At 55.4% G+C, this 20,214-nt stretch overlaps 1 protein-coding gene across 1 annotated transcript; it reads left to right on the top strand.

Annotated features, from left to right (window-relative positions):
* The first annotated feature begins 11,684 nt into the window (after positions 1 to 11,684).
* On the top strand, positions 11,685 to 19,581 carry SLFNL1 (schlafen like 1). The gene is made up of 3 exons (XM_065421901.1): positions 11,685 to 12,064; positions 15,073 to 15,562; positions 19,450 to 19,581. Exons 1-3 carry the CDS (start codon positions 11,685 to 11,687, stop codon positions 19,579 to 19,581), a joined length of 1,002 nt encoding a protein of 333 aa, XP_065277973.1.
* Positions 19,582 to 20,214: the final 633 nt, after the last annotated feature.

Raw genomic sequence — 20,214 nt, forward strand, 5'->3', positions numbered from 1 at the left:
CTCAGCAGGTAGGTCCTCCTTCTGTCCCTACGAGTGCAGGTGCTCTTCCGGAGCTGTTTGCCACCAGACAGAACAGGAAGTGCCAGCAATTCTGCTCTCTCCAGGGCCGAGGCAGGGACTCCCTTTCTGGCACTTTCCTTCTGTCATGGGAGGGGGGTCTGATGTACGCATTCCCGCCGATTCTGCTGGTCAGCAGGGTCCTAGCAAAAGTCAAGAGACAAGGCGAGAGTCATCATGATCACCCTGGTGTGGCCTTGCCAGCACTGGTTCGGCACGCTCATGGACCTGGCCGTGGCTCCCCTATGGCCACTGCCCAGCCGTCCGGATCTCCTTTCGCAAGACCACGGCTCCTGCACCCAAACCTTCCCTCCCTCCACCTCATGGCTTGGTTGCTGAGTGGCTGAACCTAGAGGAAAGGGCCTGCTCTAGCCAGGTACAGCAGATCCTCTTGGAAAGCAGAAAGCCCTCCACCAGAGCGACTTACCTGGCAAAGTGGAAGCGGTTTTCCTGCTGGGCGGAGGAGCGTGGTATCTCCTCAACACAGTCGCCTGTGCAGTCCATCCTCGATTACCTGCTCCACTTTAAGCAGCAAGGCCTCGCGCTTTCCTCCATCAAGGTGCACTTAGCAGCCATATCGGCTTTCCACCAGCAGGTCCAGAGCAAATCGGTGTTCTCACACCACATGTCCGTCCGGTTCCTGGAAGGACTACAGCAGCTCTTCCCACCGGTCCAGGACCCGATTCCGCAATGGGACCTCAACCTCGTCCTCTCGAGGCTCATGGGGCCTCCCTTTGAGCCCCTGGCCTCGTGCCCCTTGTCACATCTGTAGGAAGTAGCTTTTCTTGTAGCCATTACCTCGGTGAGGCAAGTCTCCGAGATTAAAGCCCTCGCCTCGGAGCCCCCGTACACTACCCGGTTTTCTACAAGCTCCAGCTGCGAGCCCACCCGGCATTCCGGCCTGAGGCGGTGTCTCACTTCCACATTAACCAGGATATCTTTCTCCCGGTTCTGTGTCCAAAAACCACCCTCGACTGCAGAGGAGAGGCAGCTGCACACCTTAGATGTCCAGCGCGCTCTGGCCTTCCACCTGGAGCTCTCCAAGGCCTTCCGCAAGTCGACCCGACTCTTTATTGCAACCGTGGGCAGGATGAAAGGCCTACCGGTGTCCTCGCAGATCACATCGGGCATCCGGACCTGTTATGAGTTGGCATGGACTGAGTCACCACCTATACTAAAGGCCCACTCGACCAGGGCACAAGCATCCTCAGGGGCCTTCCTAGCGCATGTCCCCATCCAAGACATCTGCAGGGCTACCACGTGGTCATCAGTACACACGTTCACGATGCATTACGCCATTACCCAGCAGGCCAGAGATGACACTGGGTTTGGCAGAACTGTGGCAATCGACATGTCTATGAACTCCTACCCGCCTCCGGTGGCACTGCTTGGGCATCACCTACAATGGAATGGACATGAGGAAGCACTCGAAGAAAAAAAGTTTCATAACTTGTGTTCTTCGAGATGTGTTGCTCATGTCCATTCCACAACCCGTCCTCCTTCCCCACTGTCGGAGTTTCTGGCAAGAAGGAACTGAGGGTGGGGGGAGCCAGCGGCGCCCCTTATACCGCGCCATATGGGTGCCACTCCAGAGGGCGCCAGAGCTGGTCCCCTACAGATACCACTGAGGGAAAAACGTCCAGCACTGGTGCATGTGGCGAGCACACACACCTACAATGGAATGGACATGAGCAAGCACCCGGGCTTCAAACCTTGTGACTGTTGCAAGAAACCTATGCCAGTCAGTGATCCCCAGAGAAGCTGTTTGAAGTGCTTAGGGGAAACCCACGTTAGCCACAAGTGTCACATTTGCAAGAGCTTCTGTCTGCGGACCAAAAAGGAGCAGGACATTCATCTCCGAGCGCTCCTTATGGAGTTGGCCCTTACACTGGCCTCAGAGCCGACCAGATCGGACTCTACTCCCAGCACTGCGACCTCGGTGCGGAGTGCACCACCGGCACCGGCCTCAGACCGGCACCGATCCCCATCCCTGGTACCAGCTAAAAAGCAGAGAGAGGCTGGGAGGGGACGTTCTCCTACACCCCATAAAGGGGAGGAGAGCAAAGATCCATGAGGGACAGCTCTTCCCCTCTGGATGGAGGTCAGGCTCCGACTCCCGCTGAACGGTTGAGCCTACTCCAAGACCCACCCACCACCCTGGGGAGCGGCAGAGGCACTCAGCACCTGGTGGTGCTGTCCACACTGGAGGCTTTTCAGGCTGCAAAGGACATTCTGTCCCTTCCGGTGCCGCCCATGCTGGCTGTTGAGGTGCCCTGTTCGAGGGGTAAACTTGCCTTGGGACCCTTTCAGCGGTCCCCATCAGTGCAGCACTGCTCCTCGCCGCAGGGGGTGCCCCGTCAGTGCTCACCTGAGCAGCGCCACCAGACGCGGGTCGGCTTGCCTGCCAGAGTTCCTGGGGTCTGTCCCTGGACTCCAGGCAGCATTCCTCAGGCTCGAGGCGGTGATAGCCAGTGGGCTAGCACAGACCCGCAGAGGTGCGCCACCAGTCCCCAGAGCCCTGGTGCTGGGAGCTCCTGAGCCCGTCTCCCAGCTCACAGCACCGCTCCGGAGAGTCGAGACGCTGGTCCCCGGAGCCCCGTCACCAATTGCCAGTACGGTTCACCGCGGGCACGTCAACTGTCTCCAACACACCCATTACCAATTTGCAGTGCTCCCTTTTGGCCTAGCAACAGTGCGAAGGGTGTTTACGAAATGCATGTTGGTGGTGACGGCCTACCTCAGGCGTCGGGGTATCCAGATTTACCCGTATCTCGATGACTGGCTCATCAAGGGCCGCTCAGGGTCCAGGTCCAGCACAGCGTCGAGATGCTGCAAGCCACGTGTCAAGCCCTGGGCCTGCTGATAAACGAACAAAAATCAATGTTAATCCCGGTCCAAGGGATGGAGTTTATCGGAGCGATGCTCCACTCGGCCAGAGCCAGAGCAGTCCTGCCAGAGGCCAGGTTCAGGGCAATGTCCGATCCGATTGCTAGCATCACCGCACATCCGCTCACCATGGCCTGGATCTGTCTCAGACTATTGGGTCACATTGCAGCATGCACATATGTTGTCCGCCATGCTAGACTCAGGCTGCGCCCCCTTCAGATGTGGATGGTGTCAGTGTGCTCCCTGGCCAGACATCACCTTGACAAAGTTATCACGATCCCTCCAAGGGTACTTACCTCTCTGCAGTGGTGGTCCGACCCCAGGTTGGTGTTGGAAGGAGTGTCGTTTGCGAGCCTGCAACCCACGGTCTCCCTGATTTTGGATGCGTCCGACCTCAGTTGGTGAGCACATCTCGGTACGCTGCGGACTCAAGGGTTATGGTCTCAAGAGGAGTTCGCATTACATATAAACATAAGGGAGCTCAGGGCCATCCGTCTAGCCTGTGGTGTCTTCCTTCCCCAGCTGTCCGGTCGGGTAGTGCAGGTGTTGACAGACAACATGACCTCCATGTTCTATGTCAACAGGCGGGGGGGGGGAGGGGTGTTCATCGGCTCTGTGCCAGGAGGCCCTCTGCCTGTGGGACTTCTGCATTCAGCATGTGATCCACATGGAAGCCTCGCATCTCCCCGGCGTCTGGAACACACTGGCAAATTGCCTCAGCAGGTCCTTCTCTCACCACGAGTGGTCACTCCACTTGGAGATCATCAGGGCGCTCTTCCAGAAGTGGGGGGCTCCCTGAGTGGACCTGTTTGCCACCAGACTGAACAGAAAGTGTCATCAGTTCTGCTCTCTCCAAGGCCTTGGCAGAGGCTCCCTTTACGATGCTTTTCTCCTGTCATATTTGGGAGACCTGATGTATGCCTTCCCGCCAAATCCACTTATCAGCAAAGTCCTCTCAAAAACCAAGAGGGACAAGGCACGAGTCATTATGATCACCTCGGCGTGGCCTTGCCAGCATTGGTTTGGCGTGCTCATGGACCTCGCTGTGGCAGCCCCATGGCTACTGCCCAGCCACCCGGACCTACTCTCGCAGGATCATGGTCAGCTCCTGAACCCAAACCTCACCTCTCTCTACCTCACAGCTGAATCCGGAGGAACAGGCCTGCTCTAGTCAGGTACAGCAGGATCTCTTGGAAAGCAGAAAGCCCTCCACCAGAGCGACTTACCTGACAAAGTGGAAGCGTTTTTTTCTTGCTGGGTGTCTGAGTGCAACATCTCCCCTACCCAGTCGTCTGTGCAGTCCATCCTGGATTACCTGTTTCACTTAAAGCACCAGGGCCTTGCCTTCTCTTCGATCAAGGTGCACTTGGCAGCCATATTGGCCTTCTATCCTCATGTCCAGGGTAAATTGGTATTGCATGAGATGTCAATCAGGTTCCTGAAGGGCCTTGAACGGCTCATTCTGCTGATCTGGGGACCCGGTTCCCCACTGGGACCTCAACCTTGTCCTCTCCAGGCTCACGGATTCCCTCTTTGAGCCCATGACTTCTTGTTCCCTTTCCCATCTGTCGTGGAAGGTTGCATTCCTTGTAGCGAGTACCTCAGCAAGGCGTAAAAAGAACAGGAGTACTTGTGGCACCTTAGAGACTAACAAATTTATTAGAGCATAAGCTTTTGTGGGCTACAACCCACTTCTTCGGATGCATAGTTGTAGCCCACAAAAGCTTATGCTCTAATAAATTTGTTAGTCTCTAAGGTGCCACAAGTACTCCTGTTCTTTTTGCGGCTACAGACTAACACGGCTGCTACTCTGAAACCTGTCAGCAAGGCGTGTATCCAAGATCAAAGCCCTCACTTCGGAGCCTCCGTATTCTACAAGGACACGGTCCAGCTGCAGCCCCATCCGGCTTTCCTACCTAAAATGATGTCGCATTTCCATGTCAACCAGGATATCTTCCTCCCGGTGTTCTGTCCGAAGCCTCACTCTACCAATGAGGAGAGGCGGCTGCACGCTCTGGATGTCCGGCGCACCCTGGCGTTGTACCTGGAGCACACCAAGCCCTTCCGCAGATCGACCCAGCTCTTTATCACGACAGCTGACAGGATGAAGGGCCTTCCGGTGTCCTCTGAGAGGATTTCGAATTTGATCACCACCTGCATCTGTACTAGTTATGAGCTAGCCTGGGCTGTGCCTCCACCGATAGTGACAGCTTAATCGACTAGGGCTCAGGCATCTTCGGCTGCCTTCCTGGACATCCAGGACATCTGCAGGGGCGTGATGTGGTTTTCAGTACACACATTCCTGGCGCATTACGCCATCACCCAGCAAGCCAGAAATGATGCTGGCTTCAGCAGAGCTGTGTTGCAATCAACACGTCCAGGAACTCCTACCCGCCTCCGGTGGTACTGCTTGGGAGTCACCTAGAATGGAATGGACGAGGGTTGCCAACTTTCTACTGAAACAAAACCGAACACCCTTACCCTGCCCCTGCCCCACCCCCCCTCTGAGGCCGTGCCCCTGCCCCACCCCTCCTCTGAGGCCCCACCCCTGCCCTGCCCCTTCTCCGAGATTCCGCCCCTAGCTCACTCCATACGCCCCCTCCCGCTGTCGCTTGCTCTCCCCACCCTCACTCACTCGCTCATTTACACTGGGCTGGGGGTGAGGGCTCCGGCTGGGGCCAGGGATGAGGGATTTGGGGTGCAGGAGGGGGCTCCGGGCTGGGGGGGGGTGGAGCTGAGGAGTTTGGAGTATGGGAGGGGGCTCTGGGCTGACATAGGGGGTTAGGGTGTGGGAGGGGGTACAGGCTCTGGGCTGGGGGTGCGGGTTCCGGGGTGGGGCCAGAAATGATGAGTTCAGGGTGCGGGAGGGGGCTCCGGGCTGGGGTGCAGGCTCTGGTGTGGGGCCAGGGATGAGAGATTTGGGGAGCAGGAGAGTGCTCCAGGCTGGGATCGAGGGGTTCGGAGGGTGGGAGGGGGATCAGGGCTGGGGCAGGGGGTTGGGGTACAGGAGGGTGTTCTGGGTTCAGAGGGTGGGAGGGGGATCAGTGCTGGGGCAGGGAGATGGGGTGAGGGCTCTGGCTGGGGGTGTGGACTCAGGGGTGGGGTTGGTGATGAGGGGTTTGGAGTGTGGGAGGGTGCTTCATGCTGGGATCGAGGAGTTCAGAGGGTGGGAGGGGGATCTGGGCTGGGTCAGGGAGTAGGGGTGGGGGAGGGGGTGTGGAATGTCCCCCCTCCAGCTCCTATGCAGAGGCATAGCTAGGTGGTTCTGCATGCTGCCCTGTCCGCTGGCGCCGCCCCGGCCGTTCCCATTGGCCGCAGTTGCCGGCCAATGAGATCTGCAGAGCTGGTGCTTGGGGCGGGGGCAGTGCACAGAGCCCCCTGGCTGCCCCTACGCCTAGGAGCCGGAGGGGGGACATGCCGGCCACTTCCTCGAGCCACACGGAGCCGCATAGGGAGCCTGCCTTAGTCCCGCTGCGCCACCAACTGGACTTTTAATGGCCTAGTCAGCGGTGCTGATCGGAGCCGCCAGGGTCCCTTTGCGACCGGGCATTCCGGTTGAAAACCGGACACCTGGCAACCCTAGAATGGACATGAGCAAGCACTCAAAGAAGAAAAGACGGTTACCTTTTGTAACTGTTGTTCTTTGAGATGTGTTGCTCATATCCATTCCATGACCTGCCCTTCTGCCGCTCTATCAGAGTTCCGGCAAGAAGGAACTGAGGGAGGGGAGAGCTGGCTGAAACCGTTTATACCAGTGCTTACGCGCACCACTCCAGCGGGCGTCAGACCCGGTCCCCTATGGATACCAGTGAGGGAGAAACTTCCAGCACCGGTGCATGTGGCAAGCACACACACCTACAATGGATTGGACATGAGCAACACATCTCAAAGAACAACTGTTACGAAAGGTAACAGTCTTTTGTGACTGGTCGGATAAGTCACATGCTGACCTTCTATTGTGGGGCACTTTCCAGGCTTATACACGACCCCGGTGAAACGGGCTAGCGAAAGGATCTGAGTCTTCGCTCCCATTTCCTTTACCCAGAGGCCTGCCTGACCTCGAGGGCTCCCCTTCCACTCTCCTATCTGGCAGAGTCCTCGGAACCCCAACAAGGCTGGGCCCAGGATTCCTGGGGGGCTCGACCCCCAACCTTGTCGTGGTCACTCAGGGCAGGGGCTAGGGTGTCCCCACTCTGGGGTGCTCTCTCCACTCCGGACACTTCCCTGATCCACTGATCATTACATACAGTTCAAAGCAAATACACTTTATTAAACAGCAATCACTTTAAAAAATATGGAAAAATGGGAAAGGAGAAAGGAAAACCCGTCACCCCGCTCTGTGGCCCGGGGACGTCACAACCAGCATCTCTGGAACGTCCGGGCAGTTCAGTCTGTTCCTCACACGGCCCAGGCCCCTGCCCAGGCCCTGGCTGTGCTGCAGGGATGCTGCGGGTCGGACACTTGCTCTGGCGGTGGCCACACGCCCTCAGGCTTTAGGTGGCAGGACCCTTCTTCCCAGCGTCGCCCCCGCCCCGTCGGGGTTACGATCCCCCCCAAGTCTGGCCTGCAGGGCCTCTTGGCTGAGACGTCTCCCTGCGCTGGGCCCACTGCCCAGGGTCCCCCCGTCACTCTCCCCAGCTGCTCACCGCACGCGGCTCTGGATGGCTCCGGCTCCAGCCCCACCCTGCCTCAGCACCCAGGGCTGGCTCCAGCCTTTTTGCTGCCCCAAGCAGCGGGGGGAAAAGAAAAAGAAAAAAATTTAAAGTGATGATCGGCGGCACTTCGGCGGTAGCTCTACCGTGCCGCTTCGTTCTTCGGCGGCAATTCGGGGGCTGGTCCTTCCCTCTGAGAGGGACTCGCCGCCAAAGACCTGGACGTGCTGCCCCTTCCCCTTGGCCGCCCCAAGCACCTGCTTCCTGCACTGGTGCCTGGAGCCGGCCCTGACAGCGCCGCTGCTGCTGCTCTGCCTCCAGCCCCCTGGGCTGCTTCTCTGGCTGGCCCGGCTCAGCTCGGGCCCCTGCTCTCCCCTTTGCTCAGCCCCACTCTGTTCCAGGCCATTCCTGCTCACAGGAGGACGGGACCCCCCTGGCCTCCTGACACCCTCCCTGACCTGGAGCACTGGCCTCTGCCCATTGTTCCTGGGGACTGTCAGTCTCAGGGTCCTGATTTCCCACCGACCCTCCCCCTTCCTTTTGGTCCTGGGAGCTAGCAGCCAACCCCCCGACACACACTGAGTTTCAGTGAGGGGCCGACAGTCCCCTTACAGTAGTGATTTAACTATTGTTAATTCGCGTTTTGAGAGTGCTAGGCATTGTGTGGCCCTGAAGAGCTCACCGCCTACGACAACAAGCCTGAGCCGAAGAGAGAAATGGAGCTAATGTACCTTTCAAACTAGGTCTCCAGTATCCCCGCCCACCAGCCGCGCCGTCAGGGCCCAGCTGAGTCCTTGTAGGTGCTGCAGCACGGCTGGGGCTGACGGGGAAGGTCAGTGGCCTCAAGGCAGCGGTTCCCAAACTGGGGGTCGCGACCCCAAGCAGAGTTGCTCCATCAGCAGGTGGGGGCGTGGCAATCCTGAGTGTGGGGAGGTCGCCATTTCACACAATGAAGCGATTTTGCTCTACAAAATGGTGCCTGCCATGCAGCGTGAGCTCGTGCACACTGTGCGCCTGGGGCCATGGGAAGCAACGCATCTGAAAATGGGGTGGTGCAGGGGAAATGTTTGGGAGCCGCTGTGCTAGGGGCTAGTGGTTCGGGTAAGTAGCCTGTGATCAGAGTATGAGCCTGGCACTGGGTAGGCCTGGATTCAAGTGTCTGCTCTGCCACTGATTCCCTGTGTGGCCTTGGGCAAGTCACTTGGACCCAGATCTAAAAGTATTTAGATTTCTAGCTCCCACGGAAATCGACAGAGGTTGGGAGCCTAAATACCTTTTGTGGATCTGGCCCCTAGTCTCCCTTGGCCACAGTTGTCCACCTGTACAATGGGAATAATGACCCTGCCCCAGGGCTGCGTGAGGTAAATCCATTATAGACTGCGTGGTGCACAGTGCTGCACTGATGGGAGCCAGCTGCGTGCCTGAGCTAAACTACATAGGAATCTATTGCGATAGGTGACGTGACATTGGCAGAGCCCAGTGTGCTTCCAAGAATCAGCCAATGGGTGGCCATGGCTGGCAGCGCTGTTGGAATGGGGACGAGGCCAACCGAGTGAGCCAGGAGGGGTTGGAGCTGGGAAGGCTTAGAAAGTGAGGCCAAGAGGAGGAGCTGGAAAGCAGGGACCTGGCAAAGGGATTAAGAGGGGGGCCTGGTCCTTGCAGCTCTCAGCTGCACCTGATGGGCTGGAGGGATACGCTGGCAGTGGGTGCACACGAGCTCCTGGCTCCAGCACTCATGTGCAGAAGTTTTAACAGTCAGTTCCCATGGAAACTCCTGTGTGTGACTTGAATATTTGCGTCCCACGAGCGTTGGTGCTGATCAAACCCCCTCAATGCAAGGGAAGCACGGCTGGAGCCAGTTCAGCCAATATCCCCAGCAAGCCTTTCGCAGCATTTTCATCGTCCTGGCTGTTCTCTGTCAAAGTGCCCTGGAAAGTGGGGAGAGGCCTCCTGGTCTGTTCCGAGTCAGCACAAACATTGCTGGCCGTGGGCATCGCGCTAAGCAGCGCAGGCGTCGCCCAGCACACCCAGCTGGCGGCTCCAGCGTGTTGCAAACACACATTAGGATGCTGGCCTTGCAGTCAGGGATCCTGGTGCCCTTCCAGCTCCACCATTCATTCCTTGGTGCCCTTGGTCAAGTCACTTCCCCCTGTAACGGGGCTACCGCTGCCCTCCTTTGCCGAGTGCGCTGTCCGGGCTGGCTGGTTACTGGTGTCAGGGTGACAGACCGGGTGCCAAGACCGGAGGCTGCAATGGGCTGGCAGAGTCAATCTCACCAGTCAGTGTGCGCAGCTGGCAGTGATCATGGGGCAGGGGCCTTTCTCCTGAGGCTGTCCTCTGCTTCAGTGGGGCCCAGCCGAGGGCACAAGGGAGGGTTGTCCCTACACACACGGGCAGCAGCTCCTCTGGGGAGCCCATCAGCCGGTGCTGTGGCGCCATGGTCCTGGAGCAGCCCCTCTCCCCAACCCAGGGACGTCGCACACTGGGGACAGGGAAAAGGGCTGCTGGGACCCGTAAGGACCCCCAGGTTGTGTCATCCTCAGAGAGGGGAGCCAGGCAAACTGCTCCTCCCCTGCCTCAGCTGGGCCCTCCAGCTCCACAACCCCGCAGCTTCCCCTAGGCCCTGGCACTGCCCTGCGCCAGCCCAACAGCCTCACTCTGCCACCCCCTGCAAGCCTCACACCTGTGCCCTCCCATCAGGAATCAGGCTGGCCCTGAGCCCAGCCTGCCCGGTCTGTTCAGCTGTGGGGTCTTCACCACGTGGGAGTCAGGGCTCACACTCCTGAGGGCACTGCTGAGGGGTTTTGGCCTGTGGCCCATGAAAGTGTCAGGGCTAGCAGGGCATGGGGGGCTGGGGTCACGCTCCCTGAGGTACCTAGTATCACAGAGCCCCTTCCCCAGTGGGATTCCTGCCCCAGGGTGAGGGGTCAGTGAGGGCAGCAGCAGGGCTGGGCTGGCCCAGGAGAACGGGGTAGGGACTGGAGTGTTGAGTGGAGCGGGGACTCAGCGCAAGGGCATGAGGAGGAGTGTGGGCGGCATGATGGGGGAGAGAGCAGTTGGGAAGGAGGAGATGGAAGGCCCAAACCTGGGGGGCAGAGGGGAGCGGGTGGGGGGAGGCAGAGGGGATACACTAAGCTGCGTTTGGTCTCCATCCCAAGCACTATCTGCTCGACACAGGCCAGGGCATGTGGGGCCCAGGGCAGCGGCTGCGCCCATCACTGCTGTGCTCCTGCCATACCAGGCTCGGGGAGCCAGCCCCTGTGCACACTCAGTTTGGCACATGGCAGGATCTTGTGATGAGGCATTTGGGCAGCCTCCTGGCAGGAGCAGGGAGCTGCCAGGCTCCTGGGGAGCACAGAGCAGCTCTGGGCTCTGTGCCACGCTGCCTCCGCCCCTGCCCGTGGCACTCCCGGGGTGGGGAAGAGGGTGCTATGCTGCCAGGGAGCCCAGCCTGCCATCCTCAGCCTCCCCCTAGCAGCCCTTGACTCCTCCACATCGCTTCAGTGCACTGACTAGTTCGGAGTGAAACACCTGGGGACTGCATGTTCTCCTGGGCGCTGTTGCGTGACAGAGGCCTGGGCATTGGGCTTTCTCCCTTTGATGAGACCGAAGGCGCAACGCTGCTGTCGCTGCACAGATCAGTGCCGGCCCGTTTGTCAGCAGCTCTGTACTGACTTGCTCCTATTTTGCAGGTTTGCAGGCAGCGCCCCCAGCGATTGTCCGGACCCTGCTGCTAAAGCTGTGTGTGACGCCCCCCACCCCGCACTGGCTCAACTCCTGGGCCTGCAACAAGGAATCTCTGGGCCTAGCTATGCAGTCGAGGGCTGAATCGAAGGATCTGCTCTCTCCCTGGCTTGTTCCTTGCAGAATATAACATTGTGCAGGGGCTGCAGCCACAACAGGTTCCTCTGGGAAAGCTCCTGCAAGCGGAAAGGTGCCTTTGGGTTTACCATGGCGCTCCACCGACCAGCAGCCCTGTCTGCAGCAGAGCACAGAGGCAGCACGATGGAAAAGAGCCACTGCTAGTCTTGCTGCCTGAAGCATTGGAACTGGAGACGGGACACTGGGAGCTGGATGGGGTTCTGAGCAATGGACAACTCACCAGAGTCATCAGCAGAGGAGCCTATGGAAGACCCCGCGGAGGAGGCGCTCCCTTGCCTGACTCACGTCTACACGTTGTATATTGGGAACCTGAACCCCAAGTACTCGCGGGAGGTTCTCTGCAGCATGCTGAAGGACATTCTGGGCACCGCCAGCCTCCCCCTGCAGCGGCATGACATAGAAGTGGTGAAGAAACCGAGACGGGCCTATGCCTTGGTGCAGGTGGCCACCGAGCTGAGCCTGGAGAACGTCCTGAAGCAGCTCCAGGTTGCCTCGGACATGGAGCAACATCTCCTCAGAGAGCTAGTGATGAGGGGGAAAACCCTGGTGGTGGGGGAAGGCAGGCGAGCCTCGCCCAGTGCTAAGGAGTGCCAAGAGGTAGGCCCAGGCATTGAGCTGGGACAGGCACAATGCACTACACTAGCGGAGTGTCAGTGAAGGCCCAGTGGGGCGGGCTGGACATGCTGCCTTTTGGTACTGAGATCACCAGGGCAGCAGGAGAAGGGGGAGCTCTCACCCAGGAGAGCTAAGCCCCAGCAACCCTTCCATCTGAAGGCTGGGCACTTCGTTATTCCTCCTTCCAAGAGATGAGCCACCTCATCCCATGGGCCGCAGCAGTCGTGTGAGCTGCTAAGAAGCGGAATGTCTCAGCAATCGGCGCTGCCTGCACAATTCCTGGCCCCCACGGTTTGCACTGCAGCAATGCTTGGCCCTGGAATGGGGCAGAGCTTCCCTGTCAACTCCAGCGCTGGGTTCCCGGTCTGGCCACCTCGTGAGGTCATCCACCCTGGGATGGCTTCTCTCCTAACCATCGTGTCCAGGAGATGCTCTGAGAGAGGACACGCTGAGATACAGTGCAGTCAAAACAAAGAGTCCTTGTGGCACCTTAGAGACTAACAAATTTATTTGGGCATAAGCTTTTGTGGGCTAAATGAGGCCAATGTAATCAAGGTGGCCCATTTCAAAGAGTTAACAAGAAAGTGTGAGTATCAACAGGGGGAAATTGTCCAGGGACATTGAAGTGTTCTCCTACTGGTTTTTGAATGTTACAATTCTTGATGTCTGATTTGTGTCCATTTATTCTTTTGCGCAGAGACTGTCCGGTTTGGCCAATGTACATGGCAGAGGGGCATTGCTGGCACATGATGGCATATGTCACATTAGTAGATGTGCAGGTGACTGAGCCCCTGATGGTGTGGCTGATGTGATTAAGTCCTATGATGGTGTCCCCTGAATAGATATGCGGACAGAGTTGGCACCAGGGTTTGTTGCAGGTTTGGTTCCTGGGTTAGTGTTTTTGTTGTGTGGTGTGTAGTTGCTGGTGAGTATTTGCTTCAGGTTGAGGGCCAGTAGGAGAACACTTCAATCTCCCTGGACACTCAATAACAGACTTAAAAGTGGCAATTCTTCAACAACAAAACTTCAAAAACAGACTCCAATGAGAAACTGCAGAACTGGAATTAATTTGCAAACTGGACACCATCAAATTAGGCCTGAATAAAGACTGGGAGTGGATGGGTCATTACAAAAATTAATTTCCCCCTGCTGATACTCACACCTTCTTGTTAACTCTTTGAAATGGACCTCTTTGATTACATTGGCCTCATTAGCACTACAAAAGTGATGTCAACTGTTGAGAATCGCCTACTTCCACCTTAATTGAATTGGCTCGTTAGCACTGACCTCCCACTTGGTAAGGCAACTCCCATCTCTTCATATGCTGTGTATTTATACTTCCCTACTGTATGTTCTACTGCATGCATCCAATGAAGTGGGTTCTAGCCCACGAAAGCTTATGTCCAAATAAATTTGTTAGTCTCTAAGGTGCCACAAGGACTCCTTGTTGTTTTTGCTAATACAGACTAACACGGCTGCCACTCTGAAAGCAGTGCAGTCAAAGGTGACATCCACGCCTCTGCTCGAGGTTCTTGTGCCACATAATCCCTCTTAACCCATTTGAGGGCTTCAAAGGGAGTGTGCTGGCCAGGCCTTGTGCTGCTCCCTGCCTGAGGGAGGGGGGTTCACCCCCTGTGCATAGACAGAGCCAGAGCTGCTGACCTTTTTTTAATCACTAAGTTGTTACTACGTTAGCCTTGAGGAGCCAGCACAGCTAAGAGAGAACAGCTGGAGTCCGTTCCTTCTTGTGCACCGTCAACAGAACTGTTTGCCATGTTCCAGTCCGTTCGACCTGGGCAAGTCCAGCCAAGGCCTGGGCCTGTGTCTTTTGGGGCAGGATTAGGAGACAATGAGGGTTGCCCCTGTGCTACCAAGGGTATAATTTGGCCCTGTGGAACCTTTATACAGATGATAATGTGCGGGAAGGAAAGAGTCCAGCTTGACTCTCAGATCCCAGGGGAATTGGCAAGAGCAGTTAAGTAACCAATGCATTAGAAAATGTGCTACAGGGAAGGACCCGGAAGTGTCCAGGGAGATAGGACTGTGTGATGTGGACTGACTTACACAATGGGCATCCCCCTTGATTTCAGGGCCGAATTTCATTGATTTTAAGGCGAGCGGGTACTAGTATGCTCATCCAGCCTGACTCCCTGCAGAACACAGGCCAGAGAATTTCACCCAGAGATTCCTTTATCCAGGACAGTAATTTGTAGTTCTGCTCTGAGAATGGCATCATGGGCTCCATATTTGTTTGTTCTCCGTGACTCCAGCTCAGGCATGCTCAAGCTACTGCTAAAAAGACGAACTGTGTAACTGCCAGCGCTGCCAGGTCCCCCAGGACCTGAGTCAGGCTGGGCTCTTTTCCTTCTCACACATCAGCACCAGTTACAAAGATGCTGTATGGAACCCCCAGGCCTTCAATGGGTTTGCCCAGGGACAAGGGGGAGAATGAAGTCAATCGTTCTGTGGATGCTGCACAAGAAGGCATAGGCTCCACGCCCTCGTCTGTCACTGGGCTGCTCTGACAGGAGTAAAAGGCGCAGTAAGACGTCGGCAGCTCTGCTGATGATTCTCACGGGGGGCAGATCTGAGCGTAGTCACTTGTTGCAGCAGGATTGCAATTAAATAAAAGGGCCCATGTGCTTTAAAGCCTGAATATTATTATGACTAGGGCCCTTGTGCTGTTGTTATAACGCTGGCTGCAGTCGTCCGTGTCGCCCCCACTCTGCGTTGTCTGTCCCTGCATGCACATGACGTTTAATCTTTCTGGCTCTGCACAGAGTGACACACAGATGAATGGTGCCAGCGCCCCAGAGTCTCCCGTGCTGGGGCGTTTGCAGTCTGGCAAGAGCAGGCTTTGGGGGGCCGAGGAAGCCCAGCCCAGCCCTTGTTGGAAGGCCCCCCCTCAAGCCCGGAAGCTGGTGGAGCGGCCGGCAGCGTTTCTTAGCGGCACCAGGTCAGACAGCGCCATCGTTCGGAGGGAGATCGTGGGCCAGGAGCGCTTGTTCTATGGAGCCTTCATGGGGAGCGAGACCAGGAACGTGGAGTTCAAGCGGGGTGGGGGAGAATACCTGAGTGTGACCCTCAAACACCACGTCCGGAAGTATGTGTGCGCCTTCCTCAACAGCGAAGGGGGCAGCCTCTTTGTGGGGGTGGAGGACAGCGGCTTCGTGCATGGGGTCATGTGTGGGCACAAAGAGGAGGACCGCATCCGCCTGCTCATCGACTCCATTCTGAAAGGGTTCAAGCCGCAGGTGTTCCCCGATGCCTACACCCTGACCTTCATCCCTGTGGTCAAAGCAGAAGACACCGGCATCTTCCTGAAAGTGATCCGGCTAAGCGTTCATCTGCCCAGGCAGCAGGGGGAGCTGCTGCTTTATGAAACGGACCAGGGGGAAGTGTACCTGCGCCGGGACGGCAGCATCCAGGGACCACTCTCTGGGAGCGCCATCCAGGAGTGGTGCAGGCAGGTAACTGGCATGCAAGGGCCGCTAAAGCAGCAAGGCAGCAAACTGCTGTTAAATACAGGGTGAGCCTGAGCTGCAACCAGTGATGCTAGTGCAGCCTGCCCTGCAGGGGGAACTGCAGCCCCCCATGCAGAAGGGATCCCAGGTGGAATTCACTCCTGAGCAGAGTCAGTGCAAGGCTGAATTTCACCCATCTATGGCTCTGCTCTCACCAACAAGCCCTAGGCAAAGCCATGGGGAGATGGTTTGATCCCCAGACCCTGTCTTTCTGTCTGTCTACATACACGCCTTCCCTCACTCGCTCTCTCTCACAGTAGACTAGGTCACGTGGCTGGAAACATTTAATCACAGTGCTTTCTGATACCCACTTGGTCCATTCCTTGTCTTTGTCCATGTTTGTTGTGTCTTTGGCCCTTACAGCACATATGTCATGTAAAGGACCCGCACGGGCACAGCGGGGTCCAAACAACTGTGGTTATTAACTAGCCTCAGCTAGGGTGAGCAGATAGCAAAGATGAAAAATCGGGACAGAGTGTGGGGGGTAATAGGCACTTATATAAGAAAAATCCCAAAATATTGGGACTGTCCTCATAAAATTGGGACATCTGGTTACCCTAGCCCCAGCCAGCTAGCCCAGCTACATCCACACATTGCTGATCTTCAAAGTCCTGGTGGTTTCTGAGACTGGAGACGATGAGCACCGCTAGAGGGCTCACAAACTATTTAAAGGGATGTCACCCAATTCCTAAACATCACAATTTCACAGAAGGGTTAGGAGCAAAAATAAACACAGTGGAAAGTAATGCTGAGAATCCAAGAAATCACTGTTTAATGTAGCTCCAGAAAATGTAGTCATCTACCGAAGTGCCTAACACATTTTGCTTAGAAGTAATAATAAAATGATCACTCTTCATTTGGCAAAGTTGTACAATGATAATGATCTTGAATTATTAGTGTTATTAATTTAACCTGTAAAATGTAACTATATATTCCAGTCTTTACTTACCTATAGTACAGTTGCTTCCCTCACCGCTGAAATCCAGCCACCTCTGAGGTGACATATGGCAGATTCGCTAAGGCCTAGGGTTGGATTATGGTTAGGGATCAGGTTGGCGTTAGGTTGACTGTAACTTTATGGTTAAGGCTCAGACTAGGTTTAAGTTTTGGCCTAAACTGCAGTTAGGGTTGGGGATATTTTACATTAGGTGAAGTTACTGCTCTGCCTAGGCCTAGGGTTAGTTAGGCCCAAATTAGGGTTACTTCTCAGGTTAGGGTTAGCGCGTTACTGCTCAGTGTATGCAGTGTTGTGGTAAACTTTTAGGTTAGGGTTAGTTCTCGGTCTAGATTTAGGATTAGGAGTATCTCTAGGGTTACTGCTTGGCCTACACCTAAACCTGGTTTAAGAGTAGGCACAGATTAAGGTTAGGGTTTGGGTTATTGCTTGGCCTATGGCTATGCCTATAGCTAGGTTTGGGATTAGGGTTTCTTTCCAGCCTATGTCTAGTTTTAGGGTTAGGTTAGGGTGACTGCTCAGGGTAGAGGGAGCGGTACTGCTTGGCCTAGGTCTTGTGTTAGAGTTAGGTGTTGGTTTAGGGTTAAAGTTAGGACTAGATTAGGTTTAGAGTTAGGAATAGTGGTCACCCTACACCCAGCATTAGCATTAGGGTTACATTTAAACCTAAATTAAAGTTATTGTTAGAGAGCATTCAGCCTAGGCACTGGGTTAGGGTTGGTGTTAAGGTTACCTCTCAGCCTAGGTTTAGGGTTAGCATTAGGCCTAGTGCTAGGTTTAGGGTTACTGCTTGGTCTACCCCTAGGATGAGAGCAGGGGTTGGGGGTAGGCCTGGGTTAGGGCTACTGCTGGCCCATATGCAGGATGAGGGTTATTGCTGTAGCATGCAGAAAGAATGGCTCACCCAGGCCATATCACCCCCAATCCCTGCTCCAGCCATCTGCAAATTCAGTTCAGATGTGCCTGCCTGGGCTGGTTCTGGGACCCACCCATCTCCCCATCTTCACTCTCCCCCCAGACCTCTTCCCTTATCGCTCCAGTGTTCAGACATCCTGTGTGCTGACCATTGTCTGGATCTCTTTAGCCATTTTCCCTCCCTGCGTGCCACTGCTCTTTTAATCTCACATCAAAGGCACTGCTCTGCCCGATCTCTCTAGCCTGCCTCTGACAGGCCGACGCGCCAGTGTGGGGGAGGAGTGCTCTATAATGTAGATTCCCCCCACCCCTCCAGAAATTCACACTCATCATTAGCAAGAGGGTCACCTTCATATTCTTTTAAGGTTTTTGTACCACCAGCTTTCTTCACTGTTCCCCCTGACTCAAGGCTCCAGCACAGAGCTTTTCACACACAACAGGCAGGGCTACTGTTCTGGCCATCGCAAACACTGGCATTTTTACAAGTGTTTTTACCAGGTGTCCTGGCTGACTTCTAAGCTGGGGGATTGCACTGTACCTCCCCAACAGGCTTCTCTGATTACAGGGAGGCACTAGCCCCATTTTAAGTGGGTAGTCTGATATTTTGCTTTGGGTCCATGCCCTCCCTTTGCCTTTCTTTTTGTGCTGTCATGTTTAGTTGAAAGCTATTATTTTTATCATATAGGGACTAATAAAACCAGTCACAGATGCACTGTTTGCACCCATACAGAAGGGAGGGACGCCATCTCTGCAAAAAGCAGTCCCTATCCTAGGCAGAAGTGGCTGGGTTTTTTCTTTTCTTTTCTTCTTTCCTCAAAAGCTCTTGTAGCCTTGCTCCCTGCTTTTACAAGCGCTGGTGCAGAGGTTGGTTAACACTACACCCCAAACCGGCAAGTCACCTGCTAGAACCTCAGCTGTAATGAGCCTGCAGTGTAGCAGCTTCGCTGGCAGGTGTTCACCATGCAGTGTAGGAGGCAAGGGAGTTAGGGCTCGATTCACAAAGGGGATGCAGGCATTGCAATACTGTGCGTGACAAGATTAACTTCTGGGTGCCCTGCCAGCCAGTGGCATTCACAGCCCCCACACTCCCCCATGCAGTGCACAGGAAGTGTAGGGCCTAAGAGAGCGATTCACAAAAGCCAGCACAGGATCTGCCTAAGCTAGCCAGGAACGAAATGCTGAGGAAAGGGGCGAGGCTTAGGGCTCAGCTCCACAAATGTACTTAGGTGCCTAACTCCCCTTGGTCTGGGTCTTAGGCACCTGACAGGTGGGGGAGGGGGCGCCTGTCTCTGCAGAGGGGTCTCAGCCATAAACCCTCTCCTGGAGGTAGGTGCCTGAGCCAGGTCAGCCCTTTCTTGGGAAAAACAAGTGACTCCCTCACAGCCACTGGCCCCATGGGTTGGGCACTGAGGTGGGAGAGTCAGGTTCATGTCCTCGCTCCAATGACCATTTAGTAGTTATACACAATGGAACAGCCTCAGTAGGGGAGAGAGACCCACCCCCCAGTAGCCTAGTAGTGAGGACTCTCACCTGGGTCCAAGTCCCTGCTCCAAAGAGAGGCAGCACAGGGATTCAAAGCTGACTCTCCCACAGCCCAGGTAGCCTGGGGGCCAAACAGACAGAGAAACACACCTGCTTTCCCCTGGCTGCCTTTTGTGCAGGCTAGCCATGCTCACAGCACAACTCCCACAGCAGGCCCTGCATGCAAGCTCGTGTGAGACGCGCACTGGGGATTAGGCGTAACCTGGGTCTCAGACCAGCTCATTAGCTAGCTACCAGGAGAAACTTAAGGGTTAGATGGCAACTGAATGGTAATTTTGTGAATGGCAGAGGTACCTAACTGTTGGACTTCAGCGCCTAAAGAAGCAGTTAGGTACTTAAGTCCTTTTCTGAATCTAGCCTGTAAGTGCTGTGCCAGTGGCTCTCTCAGACAAATACTGACTGTGCTGTTGTACATCCTCAGAAATGGACAGGAGAAGTGAGGAAACTGGAAGAGCGGATAGAGAGTTTGATGAAGGAGAAGGAGAGCCTGCAGCAACAAATCAACCAGCAGCGGAGCCCGAATCCCAAATCTAGATTCTGCACCATCCTGTGAGTCACAACAGAGCAGGAGCAGCACTACCGGAGCCAGGGGAAAAAGTAGTAAGGAAAAGAAATCAGTTCATGTATATTTGTATAGATTTTGAAAGTAAATTCATTCCAATACAGAGCACTGGACTCAAGGGTAAGGCCTGCCTTGTTCATCTCTTGGCAGCATGCCGCCCTGCAGCTGATGGCTGTAACACAGCGTATTTGTTGCGAGTTTGACTCCAACTCTGACTAGCTGGATTTCATGCCATTTGGGAACCTGGGCATCACTGATCACTCTGACCATGAAGTTACAAAACCCCAGAGACTATGAACAGTATTTCCCTTGTGAATTCAGGTGGAAACTGAGACAGTCTAAGTCCAGGGGAGAAATGTTTTCAAACCTGGCTACTTAATTCAGCCAACTAAGGAAGTCCTGAGCACCCAGAGATAGTGAGTTGGCACGTGGTGTGTTCCTCATCCAAACTGGCAACTGCGTGCAGATGTGGTCGCCCCATCTAAAAAAAGATACATTGGAATTGGAAAAGGTTCAGAAAAGGGCAACAAAAATTATTAGGGGTATGGAACCGCTTTCGTATGAGGAGCGATTAATAAGACTGGGACTTTTCAGCTTGGAAAAGAGATGAATGAGGGGGATGTG

This window comes from Emys orbicularis, chromosome 23 (assembly GCF_028017835.1).
Source record: "Emys orbicularis isolate rEmyOrb1 chromosome 23, rEmyOrb1.hap1, whole genome shotgun sequence".
Taxonomy (NCBI): domain Eukaryota; kingdom Metazoa; phylum Chordata; order Testudines; family Emydidae; genus Emys; species Emys orbicularis.